We start from the raw sequence: 27,756 nt of genomic DNA, 5'->3' as shown, positions 1-27,756 counted from the left end.
AAAACCCCCAAAATTACCCCCAAAATTCACCCCATCAGGCTGAACGTGCCCGGGTCGAAGTTGGCCACTGCAGGGAGGAGAGGTGGGATCAGGGCCACCAGGAACCACCAGGAACACAAAAATCACAAAAAAAACCACCAGGAACCCAAAAAAATCCATCCAGAAACACCAAAAAAACCCCAAAGAACCACCAAGATCCACCCCATCAGGCTGAACGTGCCCGGGTCGAAGTTGGCCACTGCAAGGGTGGAGAGGTGGGATCAGGGCCACCAGGAACCACCAGGAACACAAAAATCACAAAAAAAACCACCAGGAACCCAAAAAACCCAAGAAGGAACACAAAAAACCCCACCCAGGAACACCAAAAATACCACCAAGATTCCCAAAAAATCCCCCCAAAATTCACCCCATCAGGCTGAACGTGCCCGGGTCAAAGTTGGCCACTGCAGAGAGGAAGAGTGGTCGTGGATGGGATCAGGGCCACCAAAAACCACCAGGAACACAAAAATCACAAAAAAAAACACTTGGAACCCAAAAAAATCCATCCAGAAACACCAAAAAAACCCCAAAGAACCACCAAGATCCACCCCATCAGGCTGAACGTGCCCGGGTCAAAGTTGGCCACTGCAAGGGAGGAGAGGTGGGATCAGGGCCACCAGGAACCACCAGGAACACAAAAACCCCAAAAATATCCCCAAAAATCCCCCCAAAATTCACCCCGTCAGGCTGAACGTGCCCGGGTCAAAGTTGGCCACTGCAGAGAGGAAGAGTGGTCGTGGGTGGGATCAGGGCCACCAAAAACCACCAGGAACCCAAAAAAACCCCACCCAGAAACACCAAAAAACCCCCAAAATCCACCTCATGTCAGATGTCCAGGTGGTTTTGTAGCCATGAAGACCACCAAGACCTCGTGTCAGATGTCCAGGTGGCTTTGTAACCACCAAAACCTCATGTTGGACGTCCAGGTGGCTTTGTAGCCACCACGACCACCAAGACCTCGTGTCAGACGTCCAGGTGGCTTTGTAGCCACCACGACCACCAAGACCTCGTGTCGGACGTCCACGTGGGTTTGTAGCCACCACGACCACCAAGACCTCGTGTCAGACGTCCACGTGGGTTTGTAGCCACCACGACCACCAAGACCTCGTGTCAGACGTCCAGGTGGCTTTGTAGCCACCACGACCACCAAGACCTCGTGTCAGACGTCCACGTGGGTTTGTAGCCACCACGACCACCAACCCCTCCGGCCTTTTGGCCTCCCCCAAACCCCAGATCCCACCCTGCAGCTCCTCAAAGCCAGGTGGCAGCAGAAGACCTCCCGGTTGCACCTGCCAGCACCGGGGGAATTTGGTACAAACTACCTTTCTTCTTCTTCTTCTGGAAGGAGAACTTCTGCTCGATGGCCTTGACCTCCTCGGCGGAGATGAAGTGGCGCACGTTGTAGCTGACGCCGACGCGGTTGAGGTGGCCGCGCACGTGGTTGGCCAGGCCGATGCCGTTGTGGAAGCGGTCGGGGCAGTAGGGACATTTCCTCTCCTCGTTCTTCAGCATGGTGGCCTCCGAGCCCAGCAGCTCCTCCAGCTCCAGGGGACCCTCCAGAGGGGCGTCCAGCAGCAGAACGTCCAAGGGCAGGGAGGTTCCTCCAGCAGGAACTCTCCACCACGTGTTGGTGCTGCTGCTGGTGGTGCTGGTGGTGGGAGAAGCTTCTTCTTGAGGGGCTTCCCCCGCGGCCTCTTGGCCGCCCTGGGGTGGGCGCTCATCTCCTCCAGGAGCACCACGGGCACCGTCATCCTCAGCTGCCGCCGCTGCTCCTCCGAAGCCACCGCGGGGTCCGTGGCCCTCAGGGTGGCGCTGAAGGTTCTCTTGAGCTCCAGCGCGGCCCGAGGGACGGTGATGGTGGTGGTGGTGGTGGTGGTGGTCCTGCTGTCCCCCAGCTCCGTGTCCTCCCGGTGCCCGCGGCGGTTGTCCCGTCGCCCTGCAGCTGCTGGGTGGCCGCTCTCTTCCGCAGCTGCTGCAGCGCCGAGCGCGAGAAGCTCCGGGACGGGGAGAACCCGGCCCAGGCCGAGCTTTGGTGCGAGAGCGGCGCCGCCTTCCTGGCGTGGTGGAACCCGCGCGGCTCCTTCTTGGCGCCTCCTTGGTCGCTCTTGTCCGACCTGGTGTGACCGAAGGCGGCCGGCGCGGGCTCGTAGACGGAAGAACCTCCCGGCAGCAGGAATCCCCTGTCGGTTTTGCCGAAGCCCTCGGCGGCGTCGGCGAAGCGGCCGGGCCGGGTGGGGCTGTAGGAGCCGCGGGAGGTCCCGGGCCGCTCGGGGTCCTCCTCGAAGCTCTGGTGCTGCCAGGACAAGCGCGAGTGGGCGTACCTCAGGTGCTCCTTGAGGATGTGCTCGGTGGGCGCCGGGAAGCCGCAGAGCGCGCAGGCGTTCGGCGCTTTGCCGGATGCCGGCGCCGCCGCCGCCGCCGAGGGCGGCTCCTCGCTGGGGAAGGGTTTGTAGAGACCGTCCCCGAAGACGCCGGAGCTCCTGGAGGCGCTCTCCTTCCTCTCCTTGACGTGCATCTTGGCGTGCTGCACGAAGATCTTGGACGAGTTGGTGCCGAAGACGCACTTGGGGCACTGCAGCCGCGCCTCGCGCCCCTCGTCCGGGAACTCATCGTTCAGCTTCCGGATCTCCTCGATGATCCTCTCGCGGGACTCCTGGTGGCGCCGGCGGTGCCGCTCCAGCGCCGCGGCCTCGGCGAAGGCCCAGCCGCACTCGCCGCAGCGGAGGCGGCGGGCGGGCGCGGCGTCGGCGCCGCTGCGGCTGTGCTGCAGCATGTGCTCCAGCAGGTGCTCCTTGCGGCGGAAGTAGATGCTGCACTCGATGCAGGTGAACACGCTCGGCGCGCTCCCCTCCGCCTCGGCCTCCTCCTCCTTGGGGGGCTCCTCCAGCAGCACCCCGCACACCAACGGCCGCGCCTCGGCCGCCTCCGGCGCCGGCAGCCGCTCCACCGCGTCCTCGGCGTTCACCGTCCACGACTGCTTGGCCACCGCCGCGTCCGGCCGGGGCGGCGGCGGCGTCCACTCGGCCGCGGGCTCCGGCTCCGATCTCCTCCGGCCGCTCTCCGAGGGTTTGGCTTTGGCTCTGCGCGACGCCGGCGCCGATCGGCGGCCCGAGGCCGAGCCGGGGTCCTGGAAGGACGGGCTGGGGCTCCTGGAGATCCACTCCAGGCGCCGGACGCCGCCGAGCCCTTCCGGGTGCTTTGGTTCCTTCTGGGGGGGCTTCTCCTCCGGGGACGGCGCCGCCTCGGTCCGGCGGCCGTCCGGGGGCTCGTCCCAGTCCGGTTGCCCAACCCGGTGGCCATCCGGTGGCTCGGCCCAGTGGCCATCGTCCGGTCGCCCAACCCGGTGGCCATCCGGTGGCTCGGCCCAGTGGTCATCGTCCGGAGGCTCGGCCCAGTGGTCATCGTCCGGTGGTTCGGCCCGGTGACCGGCCGGTGGCTCGGCCCAGTGACCGTCCGGAGGCTCGGCCCAGTCCGGCGGCTCTGGCCGGTGACCGTCCGGAGGCTCGGCCCAGTCCGGAGTCTCGGGCCGGTGGCCGGCGCTGCCCGGCGAGCGGCCGGGGCCGGGCCGCGGCTCTAAAGTGCTTTGGTCGGTGCCGTGGGCCGGGCGCGCGCCCCAGGACGCGGCCGCGGGCAGCGGGCGGAACAGAGCCCGCGGGAACGGCGGCTGCTCCTCGGGAACCGGGCTGGAAGGGAAGTTTGGGGTGAAAAACGGGGATTTGGGGAAATGGCGAGGTTTGCTGGGAGTGGGGTTGAAGAATTTTGGGGGGGTGTTCACCAAAAATTTTGGGGTGGGCACAAATGCCACCCTGCCGTGGCTGGAAGAGCCTTTGGGAACTCCGGGTGTTCCCCATTTGTGGGGCTGGAAGGGAATTTTGGGGTGGAGAACGGGGTTTGGGACGGATCCCAACGGGGAACTGGGATGGATCCAGGGGAACTGGGATGGATCCAAAGGGAACTGGGATGGACCCAAAGGGAACTGGGATGGATCCAGGGGAACTGGGATGGATCCAGGGGAACTGGGATGGATCCAGGGGAACTGGGATGGATCCAAGGGAACTGGGATGGATCCAAGGGAACTGGGATGGATCCAGGGGAACTGGGATGGATCCAGGGGAACTGGGATGGATCCAGGGGAACTGGGATGGACCCAAAGGGAACTGGGATGGATCCAGGGGAACTGGGATGGACCCAAAGGGAACTGGGATGGACCCAAAGGGAACTGGGATGGATCCAGGGGAACTGGGATGGATCCAAGGGAACTGGGATGGATCCAGGGGAACTGGGATGGATCCAAAGGGAACTGGGATGGATCCAGGGGAACTGGGATGGATCCAGGGGAACTGGGATGGACCCAAAGGGAACTGGGATGGATCCAGGGGAACTGGGATGGATCCAAGGGAACTGGGATGGATCCAGGGGAACTGGGATGGATCCAGGGGAACTGGGATGGATCCAGGGGAACTGGGATGGATCCAAAGGGAACTGGGATGGATCGAAAGGGAACTGGGATGGATCCAAAGGGAACTGGATGGATCCAGGGGAACTGGGATGGATCCAGGGGGAACTGGGATGGATCCAAAGGGAACTGGGATGGTTACAAAGGGAACTGGGATGGATCCAGGGGAACTGGGATGGCCTGGTGGGAACTGGGATGGATCCAGGGGAACTGGGATGGATCCAAGGGAACTGGGATGGACCCAAAGCGAACTGGGATGGCTCCAATGGGAACTGGGATGGATCCAGGGGAACTGGGATGGCCTGGTGGGAACTGGGATGGACCCAAAGGGAACTGGGATGGATCCAGGGGAACTGGGATGGATCCTGGGGAACTGGGATGGATCCAAAGGGAACTGGGATGGATCCAGGGGAACTGGGATGGATCCAATGGGAACTGGGATGGCTCCAGGGTGAACTGGGATGGATCCAATGGGAACTGGGATGGCTCCAGGGTGACCTGGCATGGCCTGGGGGGACGGGGATGCCTCCAAAGGGAAACTGGGATCCCTCCAGGGTGAACTGGAATGACTCCAGGGTGAACTGGGATGGCCTGGGGGTAAACTGAGATCACTCCAGGGCGACCTGGGGTGGCTCCAAAGGGAACTGGGATCACTTCAGGGTGAATTGGGATGGCTCCAGGGTGCCCTGGCACGGCCTGGGTGGGACTGGCATCCCTCCAGGGTGCCCTGGCACGGCCTGGGTGGGACTGGCATCCCTCCAGGGGTGCCCTGGCATGGCCTGGGTGGGACTGGAATGGCTCCAGGGTGCCCTGGCACGGCCTGGGTGGGACTGGAATGGCTCCAGGGTGCCCTGGCATGGCCTGGGTGGGAATGGCATCACTCCAGGGCACCCTTGCACGTCCTGGGTGGGACTGGCATCACTCCAGGGCACCCTGGCATGGCCTGGGTGGGACTGGGATCACTCCAAGGTGGACTGGGATCCCTCCAGGGTGCCCTGGCACGGCCTGGGTGGGACGGGGATTGCTCCAGGGTGCCCTGGCACGGCCTGGGTGGGACTGGGATCACTCCAGGGTGCCCTGGAATGGCCTGGGTGGGACTGGGATCACTCCAGGGTGCCCTGGCATGGCCTGGGTTGGACTGGGATCACTCCAGGGTGGGACTGGCATCGCTCCAGGGTGCCCTGGCATGGCCCTGGGGTGCCCGTGGCCGCCCCCGTCCCTGGGAACTCACCCGAGCTGTGTCCGGTGAGCGGCGGCCGGGACGGCTCCGGAGAGAGCGGGGTCGGGCTCATCTGGAAAACAGAGAGGGGAACGGGGTCAGGAGAGCCAGGAGGGAAATCGCGGGAAAACCTCGGGAGGGAAATCCTGGGAAAACCTCAGGAGGGAAATCCCGGGAAAACCTTGGGAGGGAAATCCTGGAAAACCTCGGGAGGGAATTCCCGGGAAAACCTCGGGAGGGAATTCCCGGGAAAACCTCGGGAGGGAAATCCTGGGAAAACCTCGGCCCTGGGAGGGAATTCCTGGGAAAACCTTGGGAGGGAAATCCTGGGAAAAACTCGGGAGGGAAATCCCGGGAAAACCTCGGGAGGGAAATCCCGGGAAAACCTCGGGAGGGAAATCCTGGGAAAAAACTCGGGAGGGAAATCCTGGGAAAACCTCGGCCCTGGGAGGGAATTCCTGGGAAAACCTCGGCCCTGGGGGTGGCCGGGAGGGAAATCTCCATTCCACATTCACAGAAATCCCCATTCCACATTCCCAAAATCCCTGCTCCACATTCCCAAAAATCCCCATTCCACATTCCCAAAAATCTCCATTCCACATTCCCAGAAATCCCAATTCCACATTCCCAAAAATCCCTGCTCCACATTCCCAAAATTCCCCATTCCACATTCCCAAAAATCTCCGTTCCACATTCCCAAAATCCCCATTCCACATTCCCAAAAATCTCCGTTCCACATTCCCAAAATCCCCATTCCACATTCCCAAAATTCCCCATTCCACATTCCCAAAAATCCCCATTCCACATTCCCAAAAATCCCCATTCCACATTCCCAAAAATCCCCGTTCCACATTCCCAAAAAATCCCCGCTCCATATTCCCAAAATTTCCCCATTCCACATTCCCAAAAATCTCCGTTCCACATTCCCAAAAATCCCCATTCCACATTCCCAAAATTCCCCATTCCACATTCCCAAAAATCCCCATTCCACATTCCCAAAAATCCCCATTCCACATTCCCAAAAATCCCGTTCCACATTCCCAAAAATCCCCGCTCCATATTCCCAAAATTCCCCATTCCACATTCCCAAAAATCCACATTCCACATTCCCAAAATCCCCATTCCACATTCCCAAAATCCCCAATCCACATTCCCAAAATCCCCATTTCACATTCCCAAAATTCCCTGCTCCATGTTCCCAGAATCCCCATTCCACATTCCCAAAATCCCCATTTCACATTCCCAAAAATCCACATTCCACATTCCCAAAATTCCGCATTCCACATTCCCAAAAATCCACATTCCACATTCCCAAAATCCCCAATCCACATTCCCAAAATCCCCATTTCACATTCCCAAAAATCCACATTCCACATTCCCAAAATCCCCATTCCACATTCCCAAAAATCCACATTCCACATTCCCAAAATCCCCATTCCACATTCCCAAAATCCCCAATCCACATTCCCAAAATCCCCATTCCACATTCCCAAAATCCCCATTTCACATTCCCAAAAATCCCCATTCCACATTCCCAAAATTCCCCATTCCACATTCCCAAAAATCCACATTCCACATTCCCAAAAATCCCCATTCCACATTCCCAAAATCCCCAATCCACATTCCCAAAATCCCCATTCCACATTCCCAAAAATCCACATTCCACATTCCCAAAAATCCACATTCCACATTCCCAAAATCCCCATTTCACATTCCCAAAATTCCCTGCTCCATGTTCCCAGAATCCCCATTCCACATTCCCAAAAATCCCCATTCCACATTCCCAAAATTCCCCATTCCACATTCCCAAAAATCCACATTCCACATTCCCAAAATCCCCATTCCACATTCCCAGAAATCCACATTCCACATTCCCAAAATCCCCATTCCACATTCCCAAAAATCCCCATTCCACATTCCCAAAATCCCCAATCCACATTCCCAAAATCCCCATTCCACATTCCCAAAAATCCACATTCCACATTCCCAAAATCCCCATTCCAACTCAACCAAACCCAACTCAATCTGTCCAAACCCAACTCAATCCATCCAAACCCAACTCAACCCATTCAAACCAAACTCAACCAATAAAACCCAACGCAACTCAACAAAAACTAATCCAAACCAACCCAACCAAACCCAACTCAACCCAACAAAAATGAAAATGAACTCAAACCAACTCAACCAAACCCAACTCAATCCATCCAAACCAAACTCAAGCAAACCCAATCCAACCCAACAAAAACGAAAACAAACCCAAACCAACTCAACCAAACCCAACGCAACCAAATCCAACTCAATCCATCCAAAGCAACTCAATCAAACCCAAGCCAACAAAATCCATCCAAGGGATCCAAATCCATCCAATGGTCCCAAATCCATTCAACGGCCCCAAATCCATCCAATGCCCCCAAATCCATCCAATGGTCCCAAATCCATCCAATGGTCCCAAATCCATCCAATGGTCCCAAATCCATCCAATGGTCCCAAATCCATCCAACGGCCCCAAATCCATCCAATGGTCCCAAATCCATCCAAGGGATCCAAATCCATCCAACGGCCCCAAATCCATCCAATGGTCCCAAATCCATCCAAGGGATCCAAATCCATCCAATGGTCCCAAATCCATCCAATGGTCCCAAATCCATCCAACGGCCCCAAATCCATCCAATGGTCCTAAATCCATCCAATGGCCCCAAATCCATCCAACGGTCCCAAATCCATCCAACGGTCCCAAATCCATCCAACGGCCCCAAATCCATCCAACGGCCCCAAATCCATCCAACAGCCCCAAATCCATCCAATGGTCCCAGATCCATCCGACGGTCCCAAATCCATCCAAGGGATCCAAATCCATCCAACGGCCCCAAATCCATCCAACGGCCCCAAATCCATCCAACGGCCCCAAATCCATCCAACGGCCCCAAATCCATCCAACGGCCCCAAATCCATCCAACGGTCCCAAATCCATCCAACGGCCCCAAATCCATCCAATGGTCCCAAATCCATCCAAGGGATCCAAATCCATCCAACGGCCCCAAATCCATCCAATGGTCCCAAATCCATCCAACGGCCCCAAATCCATCCAACGGCCCCAAATCCATCCAAGGGATCCAAATCCATCCAATGGCCCCAAATCCATCCAATGGCCCCAAATCCATCCAAGGGATCCAAATCCATCCAACGGCCCCAAATCCATCCAACGGCCCCAAATCCATCCAATGGTCCCAAATCCATCCAACGGCCCCAAATCCATCCAAGGGATCCAAATCCATCCAACGGCCCCAAATCCATCCAACAGCCCCAAATCCATCCAATGGTCCCAAATCCATCCAATGGCCCCAAATCCATCCAACAGCCCCAAATCCATCCAACGGCCCCAAATCCACCCAACGGCCCCAAATCCACCCAAGGGATCCAAATCCATCCAACGGCCCCAAATCCATCCAACGGCCCCAAATCCATCCAATGGCCCCAAATCCATCCAATGGTCCCAAATCCATCCAACGGCCCCAAATCCATCCAATGGTCCCAAATCCATCCAACGGCCCCAAATCCATCCAATGGTCCCAAATCCATCCAACGGCCCCAAATCCATCCAATGGTCCCAAATCCATCCAATGGTCCCAAATCCATCCAATGGTCCCAAATCCATCCAACGGCCCCAAATCCATCCAATGCCCCCAAATCCATCCAACGGTCCCAAATCCATCCAACGGCCCCAAATCCATCCAAGGGATCCAAATCCATCCAATGGTCCCAAATCCATCCAATGGTCCCAAATCCATCCAATGCCCCCAAATCCATCCAATGGTCCCAAAAACATCCAACGGATCCAAATCCATCCAATGGTCCCAAATCCATCCAACAGATCCAAATCCATCAGGTGGTCCCAGATCCATCCAACGGCCCCAAATCCATCCAATGGTCCCAAATCCATCCAACGGCCCCAAATCCATCCAACGGCCCCAAATCCATCCAACGGCCCCAAATCCATCCAACGGTCCCAAATCCATCCAATGCTCCCAAATCCATCCAATGGCCCCAAATCCATCCAATGGTCCCAAATCCATCCAACGGCCCCAAATCCATCCAACGGCCCCAAATCCATCCAACGGCCCCAAATCCATCCAATGGTCCCAAATCCATCCAACGGCCCCAAATCCATCCAACGGCCCCAGATCCATCCAACAGCCCCAAATCCATCCAATGGTCCCAAATCCACCCAACGGCCCCAAATCCATCCAACGGCCCCAAATCCATCCAAGGGCCCCAAATCCATCCAACGGCCACAAATCCATCCAACAGCCCCAAATCCATCCAATGGTCCCAAAAACATCCAACGGCCCCAAATCCACCCAACAGATCCAAATCCATCCAATGGTCCCAAATCCATCCAACAGCCCCAAATTTGGCTCTTCCAGCTCCAAGGGCCACTCTGACGTTCCTGGGACAACCTGGCCCTTCCAGAACTTTCCAGGGGTCTCAAATCCCCCCCAAAAACGCCCCCCAAAACTCCGAGGGGTTCGTCCCCGCTGCCGGGAGCGGCTGCTCCGTTGTTTTTCCAAGAAAAGGGGCCCCGGCTGGGAACGGCTCCAGGAGCAGCGGCCGCGCCCAGCGGGGCTGGAAAACGTCCCAGGAAAATTTGGGATGTCCCCAAAAGGGGCTCAGAGGCACCTCGGGGCTGAGGAGAAACATCTCGGGGGGAGAAATCCGCAGGGAAAAGGGAGATCCGTGGGTTTGGGGGGTTCCAGTGATGGCCCAAAGTTGTCCCGAATCCCAGGAAAATTCTGGGAAAAAGTTTTGGATGGAGGGGAGGGGAGTGGAAATTCCTAAATTCCAGGGGAATCCTGGGAATTGGGAGGTTTGGGAATCTTGGCAGCTCGTGGCAGCCGTGAGGCGGCGGCGGGGAAGGGAAAAAAACAAACTCAAAAATCCCTGGAAAGCTGAAAAATCACAAAAAAAAATCCAACCCGGCCGAGGGTTGGCACCTGCAGCTCCCGAGGAAAAGGCGGCGCCGCCAGAAAAGCTCCTGGAAAAGCTCCTGGAAAAGCTCCTGGAAAAGCTCCGGGAAAAGCTCCTGGAAAAGCTCCTGGAAAAGCTCCAGGAAAAGCTCCTGGAAAAGCTCCGGGAAAAGCTCCGGGAAAAGCTCCGGGAAAAGCTCCGGGAAAAGCTCCTGGAAAAGCTCTGGGAAAAGCTCCGGGAAAAGCTCCTGGAAAAGCTCCAGGAAAAGTTCCTGGAAAAGCTCCGGGAAAAGCTCCAGGAAAAGCTCCGGGAAAAGCTCCGGGAAAAGCTCCGGGAAAAGCTCCAGAAAAAGCTCCTGGAAAAGCACCGGGAAAAGTTCCTGGAAAAGCACCGGGAAAAGCTCCGGGAAAAGCTCCGGGAAAAGCTCCGGGAAAAGCTCCGGGAAAAGTTCCTGGAAAAGCTCCTGGAAAAGCACCGGGAAAAGCTCCAGAAAAAGCTCCTGGAAAAGTTCCAGCGGTGCCAGCGAGGCGGGAGAGCCCCGACCCGGAGGAGTTTTGTCCCTTCCCAGGGAAGGTTTGGGTTTGTGCCGGCAGCACCGGGGCCGCCGGAGCTCGGCGGGATGGGGGAGAGCCAGGGCAGATCCAGGGGAGATTTTCCAGGGGAAATTGGGGGGATGAGAGGATTGAGGGGGGATCCTGGGGTCCAGAATGGGATTCTGGGGTCCAGGAAACTCCAGGACACGATCCCAAACTCCAGGACACGATCCCAAACCCCAGCACAGGATCCCAAACTCCAGCACTGGATCCCAAACCCCAGGACTGGATCCCAAACCCCAGCACAGGATCCCAAACTCCAGGACACGATCCCAAACTCCAGGACACGATCCCAAACTCCAGCACAGGATCCCAAACCCCAGCACAGGATCCCAAACCCCAGCACAGGATCCCAAACTCCAGCACAGGATCCCAAACCCCAGCACAGGATCCCAAACCCCAGGAGATGATCCCAAACTCCAGCACAGGATCCCAAATTCCAGGACGTAATCCCAAACCCCAGCACTGGATCCCAAACTCCAGCACTGGATCCCAAACCCCAGCACAGGATCCCAAACCCCAGCACTGGATCCCACGATTTTGCAGCCCAAAACCCCAGGAATTTCAGCCCCAAAAACCAGAATTTTATGGTTTAAAAACCAGGATTTTACAGTTTTAAAACCGGGAATTTATGGCCCAAAAACCAGGATTGTACAGCCTAAACATTGGGATTTTATGGCCCCAATATGGGAATTTTATGGCCCAAAATTCAGGATTTTATGGCTACAAAATCAGGATTTTACAGCCTAAAAATTGGGATGTTATGGCCCAAAAATCAGGACTTTTATTGCCCCAATTTGAGGATTTTAGGGCCAAAAAATTGGAATTTCACACCCCAAAAAAGGGGATTTTTATGGCCCCAAAATGGGGATTTTTTTTGCCCAAAATTCAGGATTTTATGGCCCAAAAATCAGGATTTTACAGCCTAAAAATGGGGATTTTACACCCCAAAACCAGGGATTTTGGGGCTCAAAACCTGGGATTTTATGGTCCCAAAATCAGGATTTTTATTGCCCCAAATTGGGGATTTTAGGGCCAAAATATTGGGATTTTGCACCTCAAAAAAGGGGATTTTTATGGCCCCAAAATGGGGATTTTATGGCCCAAAAATCAGGATTTTTATGGCCCCAAATTGGGGATTTTAGGGCCAAAAAATTGGGATTTTGCACCTCAAAAAAGGGGATTTTTATGGCCCCAAAATGGGGATTTTATGGCCCAAAAATCAGGATTTTTATTGCCCCAATTTGAGGATTTTAGGACCAAAAAATTGGAATTTCCCACCCCAAAAAAGGGGATTTTTATGGCCCCAAAATGGGGATTTAGGGACCAAAAATCAGGATTTTTATGGCCCCAAATTGGGGATTTTAGGGCCAAAAACTTGGAATTTCACACCCCAAAAAGGGGGATTTTTACGGCCCCAAAATGGGGATTTTTTGGCCCAAAACTGGGGATTTTAGGCCCCAAAATTGAGGATTTTATGGCTGACAATTGAGGATTTTATGGCCCGAGGGAGTTGAACCCAGCCCTTGTCCTACTTTGGCAGCTCCCAAACCTCTCCCAGCGTTTCCCTCCCGGCTTTATTTTTAAACCGTGGCCCCGTTCTGGCTGGGGCTGGGATTTGGGGTTTGGGATTTGGGGTTTGGGGTTTGGGATTTGGGATTTGGGGTGTTATTTATAGCCCCGCAAGATCCACGGCAGCTGCTCCCAAATTTTGGGATTTTTGAGCCAAAAACGGCTCCGGACGCTGCTGAGCCCAAATGTGGGGGCAGCTCTGGGGTCAGGGGGGACCCCAAAGGTGCATTTGGGGTTCCCTGAAGGCCCAAAGGTGGATTTTGGGATTCCCCGTGGCCCCAAAAGTATTTGGGAAGAGTTCCCGACCCCAAAAAGATTTGGGAAGAGTTCCCAACCCCAAAAAGCTTGAGGAAGAGTTCCTGACCCCAAATAGATTTGGGAAGAGTTCTTGACTCCAAAAAATGTTTGGGAAGAGTTCCCAACCCCAAAAAGATTTGGGAAAAATTCTTGAATCCAAATAGATTTGGGAAGAGTTCCTGACTCCAAAAAATTTGGGAAAAGCCTCCTGACCCCAAAAAAATTTGGGAAGAGTTCCTGACCCCAAAAAGATTTGGGAAGAGTTCCTGACTGTTCCCATCCCAGTTTGGGGCAGTTCCCAACACAACCAACACAACCAACACCACCAACACAACCAACACCCCAACACAACCAACACAACCAACACAACCATCACAACCATCAACCCAACACAACCAACACCATCTCCAACATCACCAACACAACCAACACAACCAACATCACCAACATCATCACCAACACAACCAACATCACCCCAACACAACCAACACAACCAACACAACCAACACCACCAACACAACCAACACAACCATCACCAACACAACCATCACCATCACAACCATCACCACCACAATCATCACCATCACAACCATCAGCCCAACACAACCATCACCACCACAATCATCACCATCACAACCATCAGCCCAACACAACCACCACCATCACCCCAAGAGCCCCACCCCCCTCAAACCCCCCCACCCGCACCGCGGCACTCACCGGCCTCGTCGTGCGCTTCCAGGGCCACGTCGGGCTCGTGCCGGGCCAGCGAGGATGATGATGATGACGATGATGAGGATGAGGAGGATGAGGAGGATGAGGAGAAGAGCTCCGAGGGTTCCTCGCCGCGCTGGGGCCCCGCGGGCGCCGGCTCCTCCTCGGGGTGGGCGCCGCCTTTGGGGTCCTGCGGGAGGAGCCCCGGCTCGGGGGGCGCCGCCAGGGCTCGGGCCCCGTCCCCGGGGAAGGGCGGCGCGCCGCGCTCCATCCCGCGCCGGGCACGCGGCACCGCGCGGCGGCGGCGGCACGGCGGGGACTGCCGGCACGACCTGCAGGGAAACGGGAGAACGTGAGGGAAAAGGGAGAATTGGGGCAGAAAAAGTGACCAAAAGTGAGCAAAAGTGAGCAAATGTCAAATCTGCTCCCTCCTGCACTCCACTGAGGGGAAATGGGCAAAAAATGAGGAAAGGAAAAGGGGTTGGGGCATCAAAAGTGACCAAAAGTGGCCAAATGTCACCAAAACTGGCTAAAAGTCATCTGTGCTCCTGGCTGAGGGAAAATGGGCACAGAAAGAGGAAATGAAAAGGGTTTGGGGCACCAAAAGTGACCAAAAGTGACCAAAAATGACCAAATGTCAAATCTGCTCCCCCCTGCACTCCACTGAGGGGAAACGGGCACAAAATGAGGAAAGGAAAAGGGTTTGGGGGGCACCAAAAGTGACCAAAAGTCACCAAATGTCAAATTTGCTCCCCCCTGCACCCCATTGAGGGAAAATGGGCACAAAATGAACAGAGGGGAAGGGTTTGGGGCATCAAAAGTGACCAAATGTCACCAAAAGTCACCAAATGTCTCCTGTCCTCGTCCTTGCCACCCCACCAACAGAGAACAGGCAGAAAATCAGGAAATGTGACAGGTTTGGGACACCAAAAGTGACCAAATGTCACCAAAAGTGACTAAAAGTCATCTGTGCTCCTGGCTGAGGGAAAATGGGCACAAAGTGAGGAAAGGAAAAGGGGTTGGGGCACCAAAAGTGACCAAAAATGACCAAATGTCAAATTTGCTCCCCTCTGCACTGCACTGAGGGAAAATGGGCACAAAGTGAGGAAAGGGGGAGAGTTTGGGGCATCAAAAGTGACCAAAAGTCACCAAAACTGGCTAAAAGTCATCTGTGCTCCTGGCTGAGGGAAAATGGGCACAAAATGAGGAAAGGAAAAGGGGTTGGGGCACCAAAAGTGACCAAAAATGAGCAAATGTCAAATTTGCTCCCCCCTGCACTGCACTGAGGGGAAACGGGCACAAAATGAGGAAAGGGGGAGAGTTTGGGGCATCAAAAGTGACCAAATGTCACCAAAAGTGACCAAATGTCACCTGTCCTACGCCTTGCACACAACTGAGGGAAAACGGGCACAAAATGAGGAAAGGAAAAGGGTTGGGGACACCAAAAGTGACCAGAAGTCACCAAATGTCTCCTGTCCTCATCCTTGCCACCTCACCAACAGAAAAGAGGCAGAAAATAAGGAAATGTGACGGGTTTGGGGTCACCAAAAGTGACCAAATGTCACCAAAACTGGCGAAAAGTCATCTGTGCTCCTGGCTGAGGGAAAATGGGCACAAAATGAGGAAAGGAAAAGGGTTTGGGGCACCAAAAGTGACCAAAAATGACCAAATGTCAAATTTGCTCCCCTCTGCACTCCACTGAGGGGAAATGGGCATGAAATGAACAGAGGAAAAGGGTTGGGGGCACCAAAAGTGAGCAAAAGTGACCAAATGTCAAATCTGCTCCCCCCTGCACTCAGTTGAGAGAAAATGGGCACAAAATGAACAGAGGGGAAGGGTTTGGGGCATCAAAAGTGACCAAATGTCACCAAAAGTCACCAAATGTCTCCTGTCCTCGTCCTTGCCACCACATCAACAGAAAAGAGGCAGAAAATCAGGAAATGTGACAGGTTTGGGGGCACCAAAAGTGACCAAATGTCACCAAAAGTGACTAAAAGTCATCTGTGCTCCTGGCTGAGGGAAAATGGGCACAGAAAGAGGAAATGAAAAGGGTTTGGGGCACCAAAAGTGACCAAAAATGATCAAATGTCAAATTTGCTCCCCTCTGCACTGCACTGAGGGAAAATGGGCACAAAATGAGGAAAGGGGGAGAGTTTGGGGCATCAAAAGTGACCAAAAGTCACCAAAAGTGACCAAATGTCACCTGTCCTACGCCTTGCACACAACTGAGGGGAAATGGGCACAAAGTGAGGAAAGGAAAAGGGTTGGGGACACCAAATGTCACCAAAAGTCACCAAATGTCTCCTGTCCTCATCCTTGCCACCTCACCAACAGAAAAGAGGCAGAAAATCAGGAAATGTGACAGGTTTGGGGACACCAAAAGTGACCAAATGTCACCAAAAGTGACTAAAAGTCATCTGTGCTCCTGGCTGAGGGAAAATGGGCACAAAGTGAGGAAAGGAAAAGGGGTTGGGGCACCAAAAGTGACCAAAAGTGACCAAAAATGAGCAAATGTCAAATCTGCTCCCCCCTGCACCCCATTGAGGGAAAATGGGCACAAAGTGAGCAGAGGGAAAGGGTTGGGGGGCACCAAAACTGACCAAAAGTGACCAAAAATGACCAAAAGTGACCAAATGTCATGAATCCTCCACTGCACTCCACTGAGGGAAAACGGGCACAAAATGAGGAAAGGAAAAGGGTTGGGGACACCAAATGTCACCAAAAGTGACCAAATGTCTCCTGTCCTCATCCTTGCCACCCCACCAACAGAGAACAGGAAGAAAATCAGGAAATGTGACGGGTTTGGGGGCACCAAAAGTGACCAAAAGTGACCAAAAGTGACCAAATGTCACCAAAACTGGCTAAAAGTCATCTGTGCTCCTGGCTGAGGGAAAATGGGCACAAAATGAGCAAAGCATCCCAAAAGGTGAGAATTCAAACAATTCAAGGGAAATAAATCCCAAAATCCCCTTTTCCTGCCCCTAAATGTGAGAATTGACACCATTTCAGTGAAATAAATCCCAAAATCCCCTTTTCCTGCCCCTAAATGTGAGAATTAAGACAATTTCAGTGAAATAAAGACCCCAAAAAAATGGGAATTGACACAATTTCAGTGAAATAAATCCCAAAATCCCCTTTTCCTGCCCCCAAATGTGAGAATTAACACAATTTCAGTGAAATAAATCCCAAAATCCCCTTTTCCTGCCCCAAAAATTCGGAATTAACCTAATTGTGGTAAAATAAAGACCCCCAAAAAATGGGAATTAACCCAAATCCAGTGAAATAAAAATCCCTAAATCCCCTTTTCCTGCCCCAAAAATTCGGAATTAACACAATTTCAGTGAAATAAAGATCCCAAAAAAATGGGAATTAACCCAATTTCAGTGAAATAAAAATCCCTAAATCACCTTTCCCAGCCCCAAAAAATGGGAATTAACCCAATTCTGGTGAAATAAAGATCCCAAATAAACGGGAATTAACCCAATTGTGGTGAAATGGAAGTCCCAAAATCCCATTTCTCTGCCCCCAAAAAAAATCCCAAACCTGGAGAAAATCCCAAATCCCAAACCCAGAGCAAATCCCAAACCTGGAATAAATCCCAAATCACAAACCCAGAGCAAATCCCAGACCTGGAGCAAACTTCTAAATCCCAAACCCAGAGCAAATCCCAAATCTGGAATAAATCCCAAATCACAAACCTGGAACAAATCCCAAACCCAGAGCAAATCCCAAATCCCAGACCTGGAGAAAATCCTAAATCCGGAACAAATCCCAAACCTGGAACAAATCCCAAATCCCAAACCTGGAGAAAATCCCAAATCTCAAACCCAGAGCAAATCCCAAATCCCAAACCCAGAGCAAATCCCAAATCCCAAACCCAGAGCAAATCCCAAACCTGGAATAAATCCCAAACCTGGAGCAAAATTCTAAATCCCAAACCTGGAACAAATCCCAAATCCCAAATCTGGAATAAATCCCAAACCTGGAATAAATCCCAAATCCCAAACCTGGAATAAATCCCAAATCCCTAACCCGGAACAAATCCCAAACCTGGAGCGAAATTCTAAATCCCAAACCTGGAATAAATCCCAAATCCCAAACCCAGAGCAAATCCCAAACCTGGAACAAATCCCAAATCCCAAACCCAGAGCAAATCCCAAATCCCAAGACCTGGAGAAAATCCCAAACCTAGAGCAAATCCCAAACCTGGAACAAATCCCAAACCCCAAACCCAGAGCAAATCCCAAACCTGGAATAAATCCCAAATCACAAACCTGGAACAAATCCCAAACCCAGAGGAAATCCCAAATCTGGAATAAATCCCAAACCCAGAGCAAATCCCAAACCCAGAGGAAATCCCAAATCTGGAATAAATCCCAAATCCCAAACCCAGAGCAAATCCCAAATCCCAAACCTGAAATAAATCCCAAACCCAGAACAAATCCAGGTTTTTAATCCCAGGTGCTCCAACCAGCTTTGGTTTTTGGGATAGTCCCAAAAAAACCCCACAAAGTTCCCATTTTTCCCCCATTTTTGGGACCATCCTGAGATCCCAGGAGGGAAAACGGCCCCGAATTTGGAGTTTGGTTTAAAATCCTGGGAATTTTGGGGTGGGAATCCCGGAAACAAAATTTCTGAAATTATCCCAAAATTCCACTCATCCAACCCCAAATCCCCCTGGATCCCAAATCCCCTCTAGATCCTAAATCCCTCTGGATCCCAAATTTAGGGATCCCAAATGTCTCTGGATACCAAATCCCCCTGAATCCCAAATTCAGGGATCCCAAATGTCTCTGGAATCCAAATTCAGGGATCTCAAATCTCTCTGAATCCCAAATTCAGGGACACCAAATCCCCCTGGAACCCAAATCCCCCTGGATCCCAAATTCAGGGATCCCAAATCCCTTTGAATCCCAAATTCAGGGATCCCAAATCTCCCCAGATTCCAAATTCAGGGATCCCAAATCCCCCTCAATCCCAAATCCGCCTGGAACCCAAATAACTCTGGATCCCGAATTCAGGGATCCCAAATCTCCCTGAATCTGAAATTGAGGGATCCCAAAAATCCCCCTGAATCCCAAATTCAGGGATCCCAAATCCCCCTGGATCCCAAATCCCTTTGAATCCCAAATTCAGGGATCCCAAATCCCTTTGGAACCCAAATTCAGGGATCCCAAATCCCTTTGAATCCCAAATTCAGGGACCCCAAATCTCCCCAGATTCCAAGTTCAGGGATCCCAAATCCCCCTGAATCCCAAATTCAGGGATCTCAAATCCCTTTGAATCCCAAATTCAGGGATCCCAAATCCCCCTGAATCCCAAATCCCCCTGGATCCCAAATCTCTCTGAATCCCAAATTCAGGGACCCCAAATCCCTCTGGAACCCAAATCCCTTTGAATCCCAAATCCCCCTGGATCCTAAATCCCCTTGAACCCCAAATTTAGGATCCCAAATTCAGGGATCCCAAATCCCTTTGAATCCCAAATTCAGGGATCCCAAATTCAGGGATCCCAAATCCCTCTGGAACCCAAATCCCCCTGAATCCCAAATTCAGGGATCCCAAATCCCTTTGAATCCCAAATTCAGGGATCCCAAATCTCCCCAGATTCCAAATTCAGGGATCTCAAATCCCTTTGTATCCCAAATCCCCCTGGATCCCAATTTAGGGATCCCAAATCCCTTTGAATCCCAAATTCAGGGACCCCAAATCTCCCCAGATTCCAAATTCAGGGATCCCAAATCCCCCTGGAACCCAAATCCCCCTGGATCCCAAATCCCTTCGAATCCCAAATCCCTTTGAATCCCAAATTCAGGGATCCCAAATCCCCCTGGATCCCAAATTCAGGGATCCCAAATCCCCCTGGATCCCAAATCCCTTTGAATCCCAAATCCCCCTGGAACCCAAATTCAGGGATCCCAAATCTCCCCAGATTCCAAATTCAGGGATCCCAAATCCCTTTGAATCGCAAATTCAGGGATCCCAAATCCCCCTGAATCCCAAATTCAGGGATCCCAAATCCCTTTGAATCCCAAATTCAGGGATCCCAAATCCCTTTGAATCCCAAATCCCCCTGAATCCCAAATTCAGGGATCCCAAATTTAGGAATCCCAAATCCTTTGAATCCCAAATTCAGGGATCCCAAATCCCTCTGAATCCCAAATTTAGGAATCCCAAATCCCTTTGAATCCCAAATTTAGGGATCCCAAATCCCCCTGGATCCCAAATTCAGGGATCCCAAATCCCCCTGAATCCCAAATTTAGGGATCCCAAATCCCTCTGGATCCCAAATCCCCCTGGATCCCAAATTCAGGGATCTCAAATCCCCCTGAATCCCAAATTCAGGGATCCCAAATCCCCCTGAATCCCAAATTTAGGGATCCCAAATCCCTCTGGATCCCAAATCCCTCTGGAACCCAAATTCAGGGATCCCAAATCCCTCTGGATCCCAAATTCAGGGATCCCAAATCCCCCTGAATCCCAAATTCAGGGATCCCAAATCCCTCTGGAACCCAAATCCCTTTGAATCCCCAACTCCACCTGTCCCAAATTTCCCCTTCCCAACTCCCTCGGCTCCCCCTAAAATCCAACAATTCTCCCCAAAAGCTGGGGGGGGAAAAAAAATCAATTTTTTCCTTTTTTTTTTCCCTTTTTTTTTTCCTTTTTTTTCCCCATTTTCCCGGCTCACCTGAATTCCCCAGCGATTCCCGAACCCTTCCCGAGCCCCGGGATCGATCTCTGCCCTCGCCCATCCCAAAAAAAAACCAAAAAAAGGAAAAAAGGCGGAGCAGGGTTGGGGCGATTTAAATGCAAAACGGGCAATTCCCGCCTCTTCCCGAGGGGAAAAACCGGAAAAAAAGGGGTGAAAACTCCTGGGAATTCCGGCTCTGGGTGGCTCCGAAAATTTGGGATTTTTGGGGTTTTTATTTTTTTATTCCCTGCTGGAATTGTGGGAGGGGAATGGGATCCCCCACGCTGCCCAAGCTGCCGTTTTTCCCGATTTTCCAGCGATTTTCCATCATTTTTCCATCTATTTTCCATCAATTTTCCACTTTTTCCCCTTTTTACCAGATCGTTCCCACTCTGGAATGCTCCCACACCCAAACCCCGCCTGGTTTTCCTCATTTATCCCAGAAAAAAAAAACCAATTCCAACCTGGATTTTCGTGGATTTATGGGATTTTTCCCCCCAAAATTCCCTTTTTTTTTTCCGAGAACGGCTCCAAATTCCTGCTGGGTTTTTTTTTTCCCTGTTTTTTCCTTTATTTCCCCTCCTGAATTTTTTCCTCCTCCTCCAGGTCATCCCACACATTCCAGGATTTTTTCCCAGAGGGTGACACCGAATTCTCCGAATCCTCCTCCAGGTCAGGGCTGAATTCCCAAGGTCTTGGAAGTTTCCTGGATTTTTTTTTTTCCTTGTTTTATTTTAAACTCTCCTGGAGTTTTTCCTCCTTTTTCTCCACAATTTTTCCCTGAGTTTTTTCAGAATTGGATCCCAAATAATTTTGGAAGCTCCTGTGAGTCCTTAACGAGCTCATTTAGCCCAAAATTGGAATTTTTTTTGCCCGAAATTGGATTTTTTTTGCCCAAAATTGGATTTTTTTTGCCCAAAATTGGATTTTTTTTCCCCAATAAATCCCCTCGGGAGCCCCTCCTGGGCTGTTCCAGCCACCCCAAATTCCTGCACCGAGGGGAATTTTGGGATCCAGGATTTGGGATCCTCAGGGAATTCGGGTGTGGGGTGGGGGTGAGCCCAAAAGTGCTCCAGGATGATCCCTAAGATGATCCAAGGGGTTCTGGGTGATCCCAAAACTGCTCCAAGATCTTCTGGGTGATCCCAAAGATGATCCAAGAGGTCCTGGATGATCCCAAAGATGGTCCAAGAGGTCCTGGATGATCCCAAAGATGATCCCAAAGGTCCTGGATGGTCCCAAAACTGTTCCAGGAGGTCCTGGATGATCCCAAAGATGATCCCAAAGGTACTGGATGGTCCAAAGCTCCTCCAGGATGATCCCAAATGTGATCCAAGGGGTCCTGGGGGATCCCAAAGGTCCTGGATGATCCCAAAACTGTTCCAGGAGGTCCTGGATGATCCCGAAGTTGATCCAGGACGATCCCAAAGGTGACCCAAGGGGTTCCTGGATGATCCCAAAGGTCTTGGATGATCCCAAAACTGTTCCAGCAGGTCCTGGATGATCCCAAAATTGATCCAGGACGATCCCAAAGGTGATCCAAGGGGTTCCAGAATGATCCCAAAGGTACTGGATGGTCCCAAAGCTCCTCCAGGATGATCCCAAAGGTGATCCAAGGGGTCCTGGGTGATCCCAAAGGTCCTGGATGATCCCAAAACTGTTCCAGCAGGTCCTGGATGATCCCAAAGTTGATCCAGGATGATCCCAAAGGTGATCCAAGGGGTCCTGGGGGATCCCAAAGGTCCTGGATGATCCCAAAACTGTTCCAGGAGGTCCTGGATGATCCCAAAGTTGATCCAGGACGATCCCAAAGGTGATCCAAGGGGTCCTGGGTGATCCCAAAGCTGCTCCAGAGGTCCTGGGTGATCCCAAAGTTGATCCAGGAGATCCTGGATGATCCCAAAGCTCCTCCAGGATGATCCCAAAGCTGCTCCCGAGGTGTTGGGATGAGTCCAAAGCTGCTCCAGGAGGTCCAGGATGGTCCCAAAGCTCCTCCAGAACAATCCCAAAGTTGCACCAGAGGTCCTGGATGGTCCCAAAAACGATCCAGGAAATCCTGGGTGACCCCAAAGTTGCTCCAAGGAGTTCCTGGATGAACCCAAAGATGATCCAAAGGTCCTGGATGATCCCAAAGCTCTTCCAGGACAATCCCAAAGTTGCACCAGAGGTCCTGGATGATCCCAAAGCAGCTCCAGGAGGTCCAAGATGATCCCAAAGGTGATCCAAGGGGTTCTGGATGATCCCAAAGGCGATCCAAGGGGTTCTGGATGATCCCAAAGACGATCCAAGGGGTTCCAGGATGGTCCCAGAGGTGATCCAAGGGGTTCCAGGATGGTCCCAGAGCTTCTCCAAAAGCCTCCAAGAAGTTCCCCGTGCAGACCCTGCCCTGCCCAGCCCCAGCTCGGGGCTTCTCCTGGACACAGAGCCCACCCTGCACACCTGGACATTGTCACAGCCCACCCTGCACACCTGGACACTGTCACAGCCCCACCCTGCACACCTGGACACTGTCACAGCCCCACCTTGCACACCTGGACAATGTCACAGACCCACCCTGCACACCTGGACACTGTCACAGCCCCACCCTGCACACCTGGACATTGTCACAGCACCACCCTGCACACCTGGACACTGTCACAGCACCACCCTGCACACCTGGACAATGTCACAGACGCACCCTGCACACCTGGACACTGTCACAGCCCCACCCTGCACACCTGGACACCGTCACAGCCCCACCCTGCACACCTGGACACCGTCACAGCCCCACCCTGCACACCTGGACACTGTCACAGCCCCACCCTGCACACCTGGACACTGTCACAGACCCCTCCCCATACACCTGGACACTGTCACAGATCCCCCCCATACACCTGGACACTGTCACAGATCCCCCCCATACACCTGGACACTGTCACAGATCCCCCCCATACACCTGGACACTGTCACAGATCCCCCCCATACACCTGGACACTGTCACAGGTCCCCCCCATACACCTGGGCATTGTCACAGGTCCCCCCCATACACCTGGACAATGTCACAGCCCCACCTTGCACACCTGGACACTGTAACAGACCCCTCCCCATACACCTGGACACTGTCACAGCCCCACCCTGCACACCTGGACACTGTCACAGCCCAACCCTGCACACCTGGACACTGTCACAGACCCCCTCTGCACACCTGGACACTGTCACAGACCCCCTCTGCACACCTGGACAATGTCACAGACCCCCCCCATACACCTGGACACTGTCACAGGTCCCCCCCATACACCTGGGCATTGTCACAGGTCCCCCCCATACACCTGGACACTGTCACAGCCCAACCTTGCACACCTGGACACTGTCACAGCCCCACCCTGCACACCTGGACACTGTCACAGCCCAACCTTGCACACCTGGACACTGTCACAGACCCCCCCCCATACACCTGGACACTGTCACAGCCCCACCCTGCACACCTGGACAATGTCACAGACCCCTCCCCATACACCTGGACACTGTCACAGACTCCCCCATACACCTGGGCATTGTCACAGGTCCCCCCCATACACCTGGGCACTGTCACAGGTCCCCCCCATACACCTGGACAATGTCACAGCCCCACCTTGCACACCTGGACACTGTCACAGATCCCCCCATACACCTGGACACTGTCACAGCCCCACCTTGCACACCTGGACACTGTCACAGACCCCTCCCCATACACCTGGACACTGTCACAGCCCAACCCTGCACACCTGGACAGTGTCACAGACCCCCCCCATACACCTGGACACTGTCACAGGTCCCCCCCATACACCTGGACACTGTCACAGATCCCCCCATACACCTGGACAATGTCACAGGTCCCCCCCATACACCTGGGCATTGTCACAGGTCCCCCCATACACCTGGACACTGTCACAGACCCCCCCCATACACCTGGACAATGTCACAGGTCCCCCCCATACACCTGGACAATGTCACAGACCCCCCCAGACACTGTCACAGACACTTCCTGCACACCTGGCACCACCTGGACCCCACCACAGACCCCCTCCCTTACCCGTCCTGGACCTCCAGGACCCCTCCTGGGCAACACGACCCTCCCTCAACTCACACCGCTCCTCACGATCCCCTCACCTGAGTCCCTTCGTGATCCCCTCACTGTCACCACACCATCTCCTCACTCTCCACTCATTGTCACCTCACTGTCACCTCCTGGTGCCCTCATGCTCCCCTCACGGTTCCCCCCTCACAATCCCCTCACCTGAGTCCCTTCATGATCCCCTCACTGTCACCGCACGATCGCCTCACGCTCCGCTCACTGTCACCTCACTGTCACCTCCTGGTGCCCTCATGCTCCCCTCACGGTTCCCCCCTCACAATCCCTCACGATCCCCTCTCTCTCCCCTCATGGTCCTCTCACTGCCCCCTCACAGTTCCCCCACTCACAATTCCTCCCTCACATTCCCCTCACGGCTCCCCCCTCACATTCCCCTCACGGCTCGCCCCTCATGTTCCCCTCACTGTCCCCTCACAATTCCTCCCTCACGTTCCCCATTGTCCCCTACACCATTCCCCACTGTCCCGCCCTCACTGTCCCCTCACGGTTTCCCTCATGATCCTCTCCCGGTCCCCTCACGATCCACTCCTCATCCCTCTCCCTCACAATCTCCTCACGTTCCCCTCCCGGTCTCCTCCCTGCCCCCTCACTGTTCCCCCCTCAATGTCCCCTGACGATCCCTCATATTCCCCTCGCTGTCCCCTCATGGCTCCCGTCACGGTTCCTCCCTCACATTCCCCTCACGTTCCCCTCCCAGTTCCCTCACTGTCTCCCCCTGATTTCCTCCTCACTATCCCTTCCCTGTCCCCTCCCGGTGCCCTCACATTTCCCTCACTGTCCCCTCACGATTCCCTCACTGTCCTCTCATGTTTCCCTCGCATTCCCCTCGCTGTCTCCTCACTGACACCTCTCTGTCCCCCTCACGATCCCCTCAAGCTTCCCCCCTCACGATCCCCTCACTGTCCCCTCACGGTTCCCCCTTCCCGGTCCCCTCCCAGTCCCCTCACTGTCACCTCTCTGTCCCCTCACAGTTCCTCCTTCACTGTCCCCTCACAATCCCCTCACCATTCCCCCCTCACGATCATCTCATGATCCCCTCACTGTCCCCTCACGGTTCCCCCCTCACTGTCACCTCTTTGTCCCCTCACATTCTCCTCATGGTTCCCCCCTCACTGTCCTCTTCCAGTCCTCTCACTGTCCCCACACGATCCCCTCACATTCCCCTCATGCTCCCCTCACATTCCCCTCATGCTCCCCTCACTGCCCCCTCATGCTCCCCTCAGGTTCCCCCCTCACTGTCCCGTCACAATTCCTCCCTCACATTCTCCTCGCGATCCCCTCACTGTTCTCTCACGGTTCCCCCCTCATGTTACCTCCACTGTCCCCTCACTGTCCCCTCACGATCCCCCCTCATGATCCCCTCACTGTCCCCTCACGATCCCCCCTCACAATCCCCTCACGTTCCCCTCACTGTCATCTCACTGTTCCCCCTCACGATCCCCTCACTGTCCCCTCACGATCCCCTCACGGTTCCCCCCTCACGGTTCCCCGTTCCCGGTCCCCTCCGCCGCCAGCATGCCCCGCACTCACGGGAACGCCGCTGCCGCACCGTGTCCCCGCTCCCCGTCCCACCGGAGCCGCCTGTCCCCGCTGTCCCGGTGTCCCCGTGTCCCCCTGTCCCCGTTCCGCCTTTCAGCACCCGGGACGGGACCGGTACGAGGGGGTCTGGGGGGTGTCAGCGCCTCCTCCGCGCTCTCCGCGAGCCCTCGCCCCGCTCCGGACCCGCCCGCCCCGCCGGGCCCCCCCAGGCACTCACCGGACCGGGCCCCCGGGGCCGCGCCCGCGGAGCTGCTCCCGCTCAGCGCCGCCGCCGCCCCGCGCCCGCCCCGGGCCCGCGCCGCCGCCGCCGCGCCGGGGCCATGGCGCCCTGAAGAGCCGTCCCGGAGCTCCGCCCACTCCCGGTTCTGCTCCGGATCCCGGTCCCGGTCCCGGTCCCGCCGCTTGCGCCGCTCCGGCCGCTCCCCCGCCCCCCTCCCGCCGGCGGGGCCTGACTACGTCACGCCGAGCGCGACCGGGCCGCCGCCGACATCTTGAGGGGGGGGGCGGCGGCGGCGAACGGGGTCCCGGCGGGGATGAGGGGCCCGGTGAGGAAGCGGGGCCCGGCGGGGAAGCGGGAGGAGCCGCCGCCGCCGCCGCCATGTTGGAGCCGCCCCCCGTCCCCGCGCCCGCCCCGCCGGAGCCGCCGCCGCCGCCCTCAGCCCGCCCGCCCCGCGCGCGGCGCGCCTCGATGACGTCAGCGGGCAGCTCGGGCCGCCATGTTGAGAGTGGCGGGGGTTGTGTGGCCGGGACCTTCCGGGAGGGAGGGGGGAGCGGCGCGGACGTTGCGTCATCAGAGCGCGACGGCGGCAGCGCGCCGCCATCTTGGGCGAGTGAGGGGAAGGTCGGGGCCGGGGGAGGGCGGGGGGACACTGTCCACAAAGTGTCCCCAAAGTGTCCCTAAAGTGTCCCCAAAGTGTCCCCAAAGGGACTGAGGGGAGCCCGGGCTCTGTCAGTGTCCCCAAAGAGTCCCTAAAATGTCCCCAGAGTGTCCCCAGGCTCTATCAGTGTCCCCAAAGTGTCCCCAGAGGCAGTGAGGGGACCCCAAGCTCTGTCAGTGTCCCCAAAGTGTCCCCAAAGTGTCCCCAGAGTGTCCCCAGAGTGTCCCCAGGCTCTGTCAGTGTCCCCAGAGGGTCCCTAAAATGTCCCCAGAGTGTCCCCAAGGGGGACTGAGGGGACCCCCCCCAAAGTGCCACCAGCAAAGGGCGTTTGGGGCCATTGGGGACACTTTGGGGACATCAAGGGGACCCTGGAGAGCAAATGGAGACGCTGGAGGGGGACACTGGGGCCACCAAAAGCCACCAAGAGCCACCCAGGGCCACCACGGGAGAAGCCAAGGGGCCACCAAAGGTCACCCCAGCGGCCACCAAAGGTCACCACGGGGCCACCAAGGCCACTGAGGGGTCAAGCAAGGCCACCGTGGGGCCACCAAAAGCCACCAGGGCCGCCAAGGGCCACCTCAGGAGTCACCAAAGGCCACCAGGGCCACCCCAGGGGCCACCAAGGGCCTCCATGGGGCCACCAAGGTCACCCCAGCGGCCACCAAATGGAGCCAGGGGCCACCAAA

General features: G+C 54.9%; 1 protein-coding gene across 1 annotated transcript in view; it reads right to left on the bottom strand.

The window, feature by feature from the left end:
• WIZ (WIZ zinc finger) overlaps positions 1 to 26,170 on the bottom strand; it is a 63,015-nt gene extending 36,845 nt beyond the window's left edge. Inside the window, 6 exon segments of the mRNA XM_063181862.1 lie at positions 1,362 to 1,632; positions 1,635 to 1,969; positions 1,972 to 3,722; positions 5,727 to 5,787; positions 13,859 to 14,184; positions 26,136 to 26,170. Coding sequence (XP_063037932.1) covers positions 1,362 to 1,632; positions 1,635 to 1,969; positions 1,972 to 3,722; positions 5,727 to 5,787; positions 13,859 to 14,184; positions 26,136 to 26,170 — 2,779 coding nt within the window.
• Between the last annotated feature and the right edge of the window lie 1,586 nt (positions 26,171 to 27,756).

Source organism: Melospiza melodia (assembly GCF_035770615.1).
Source record: "Melospiza melodia melodia isolate bMelMel2 chromosome 17 unlocalized genomic scaffold, bMelMel2.pri SUPER_17_unloc_1, whole genome shotgun sequence".
NCBI lineage: Eukaryota > Metazoa > Chordata > Aves > Passeriformes > Passerellidae > Melospiza > Melospiza melodia.
This window is presented reverse-complemented; position numbering and strand designations above follow the sequence as displayed.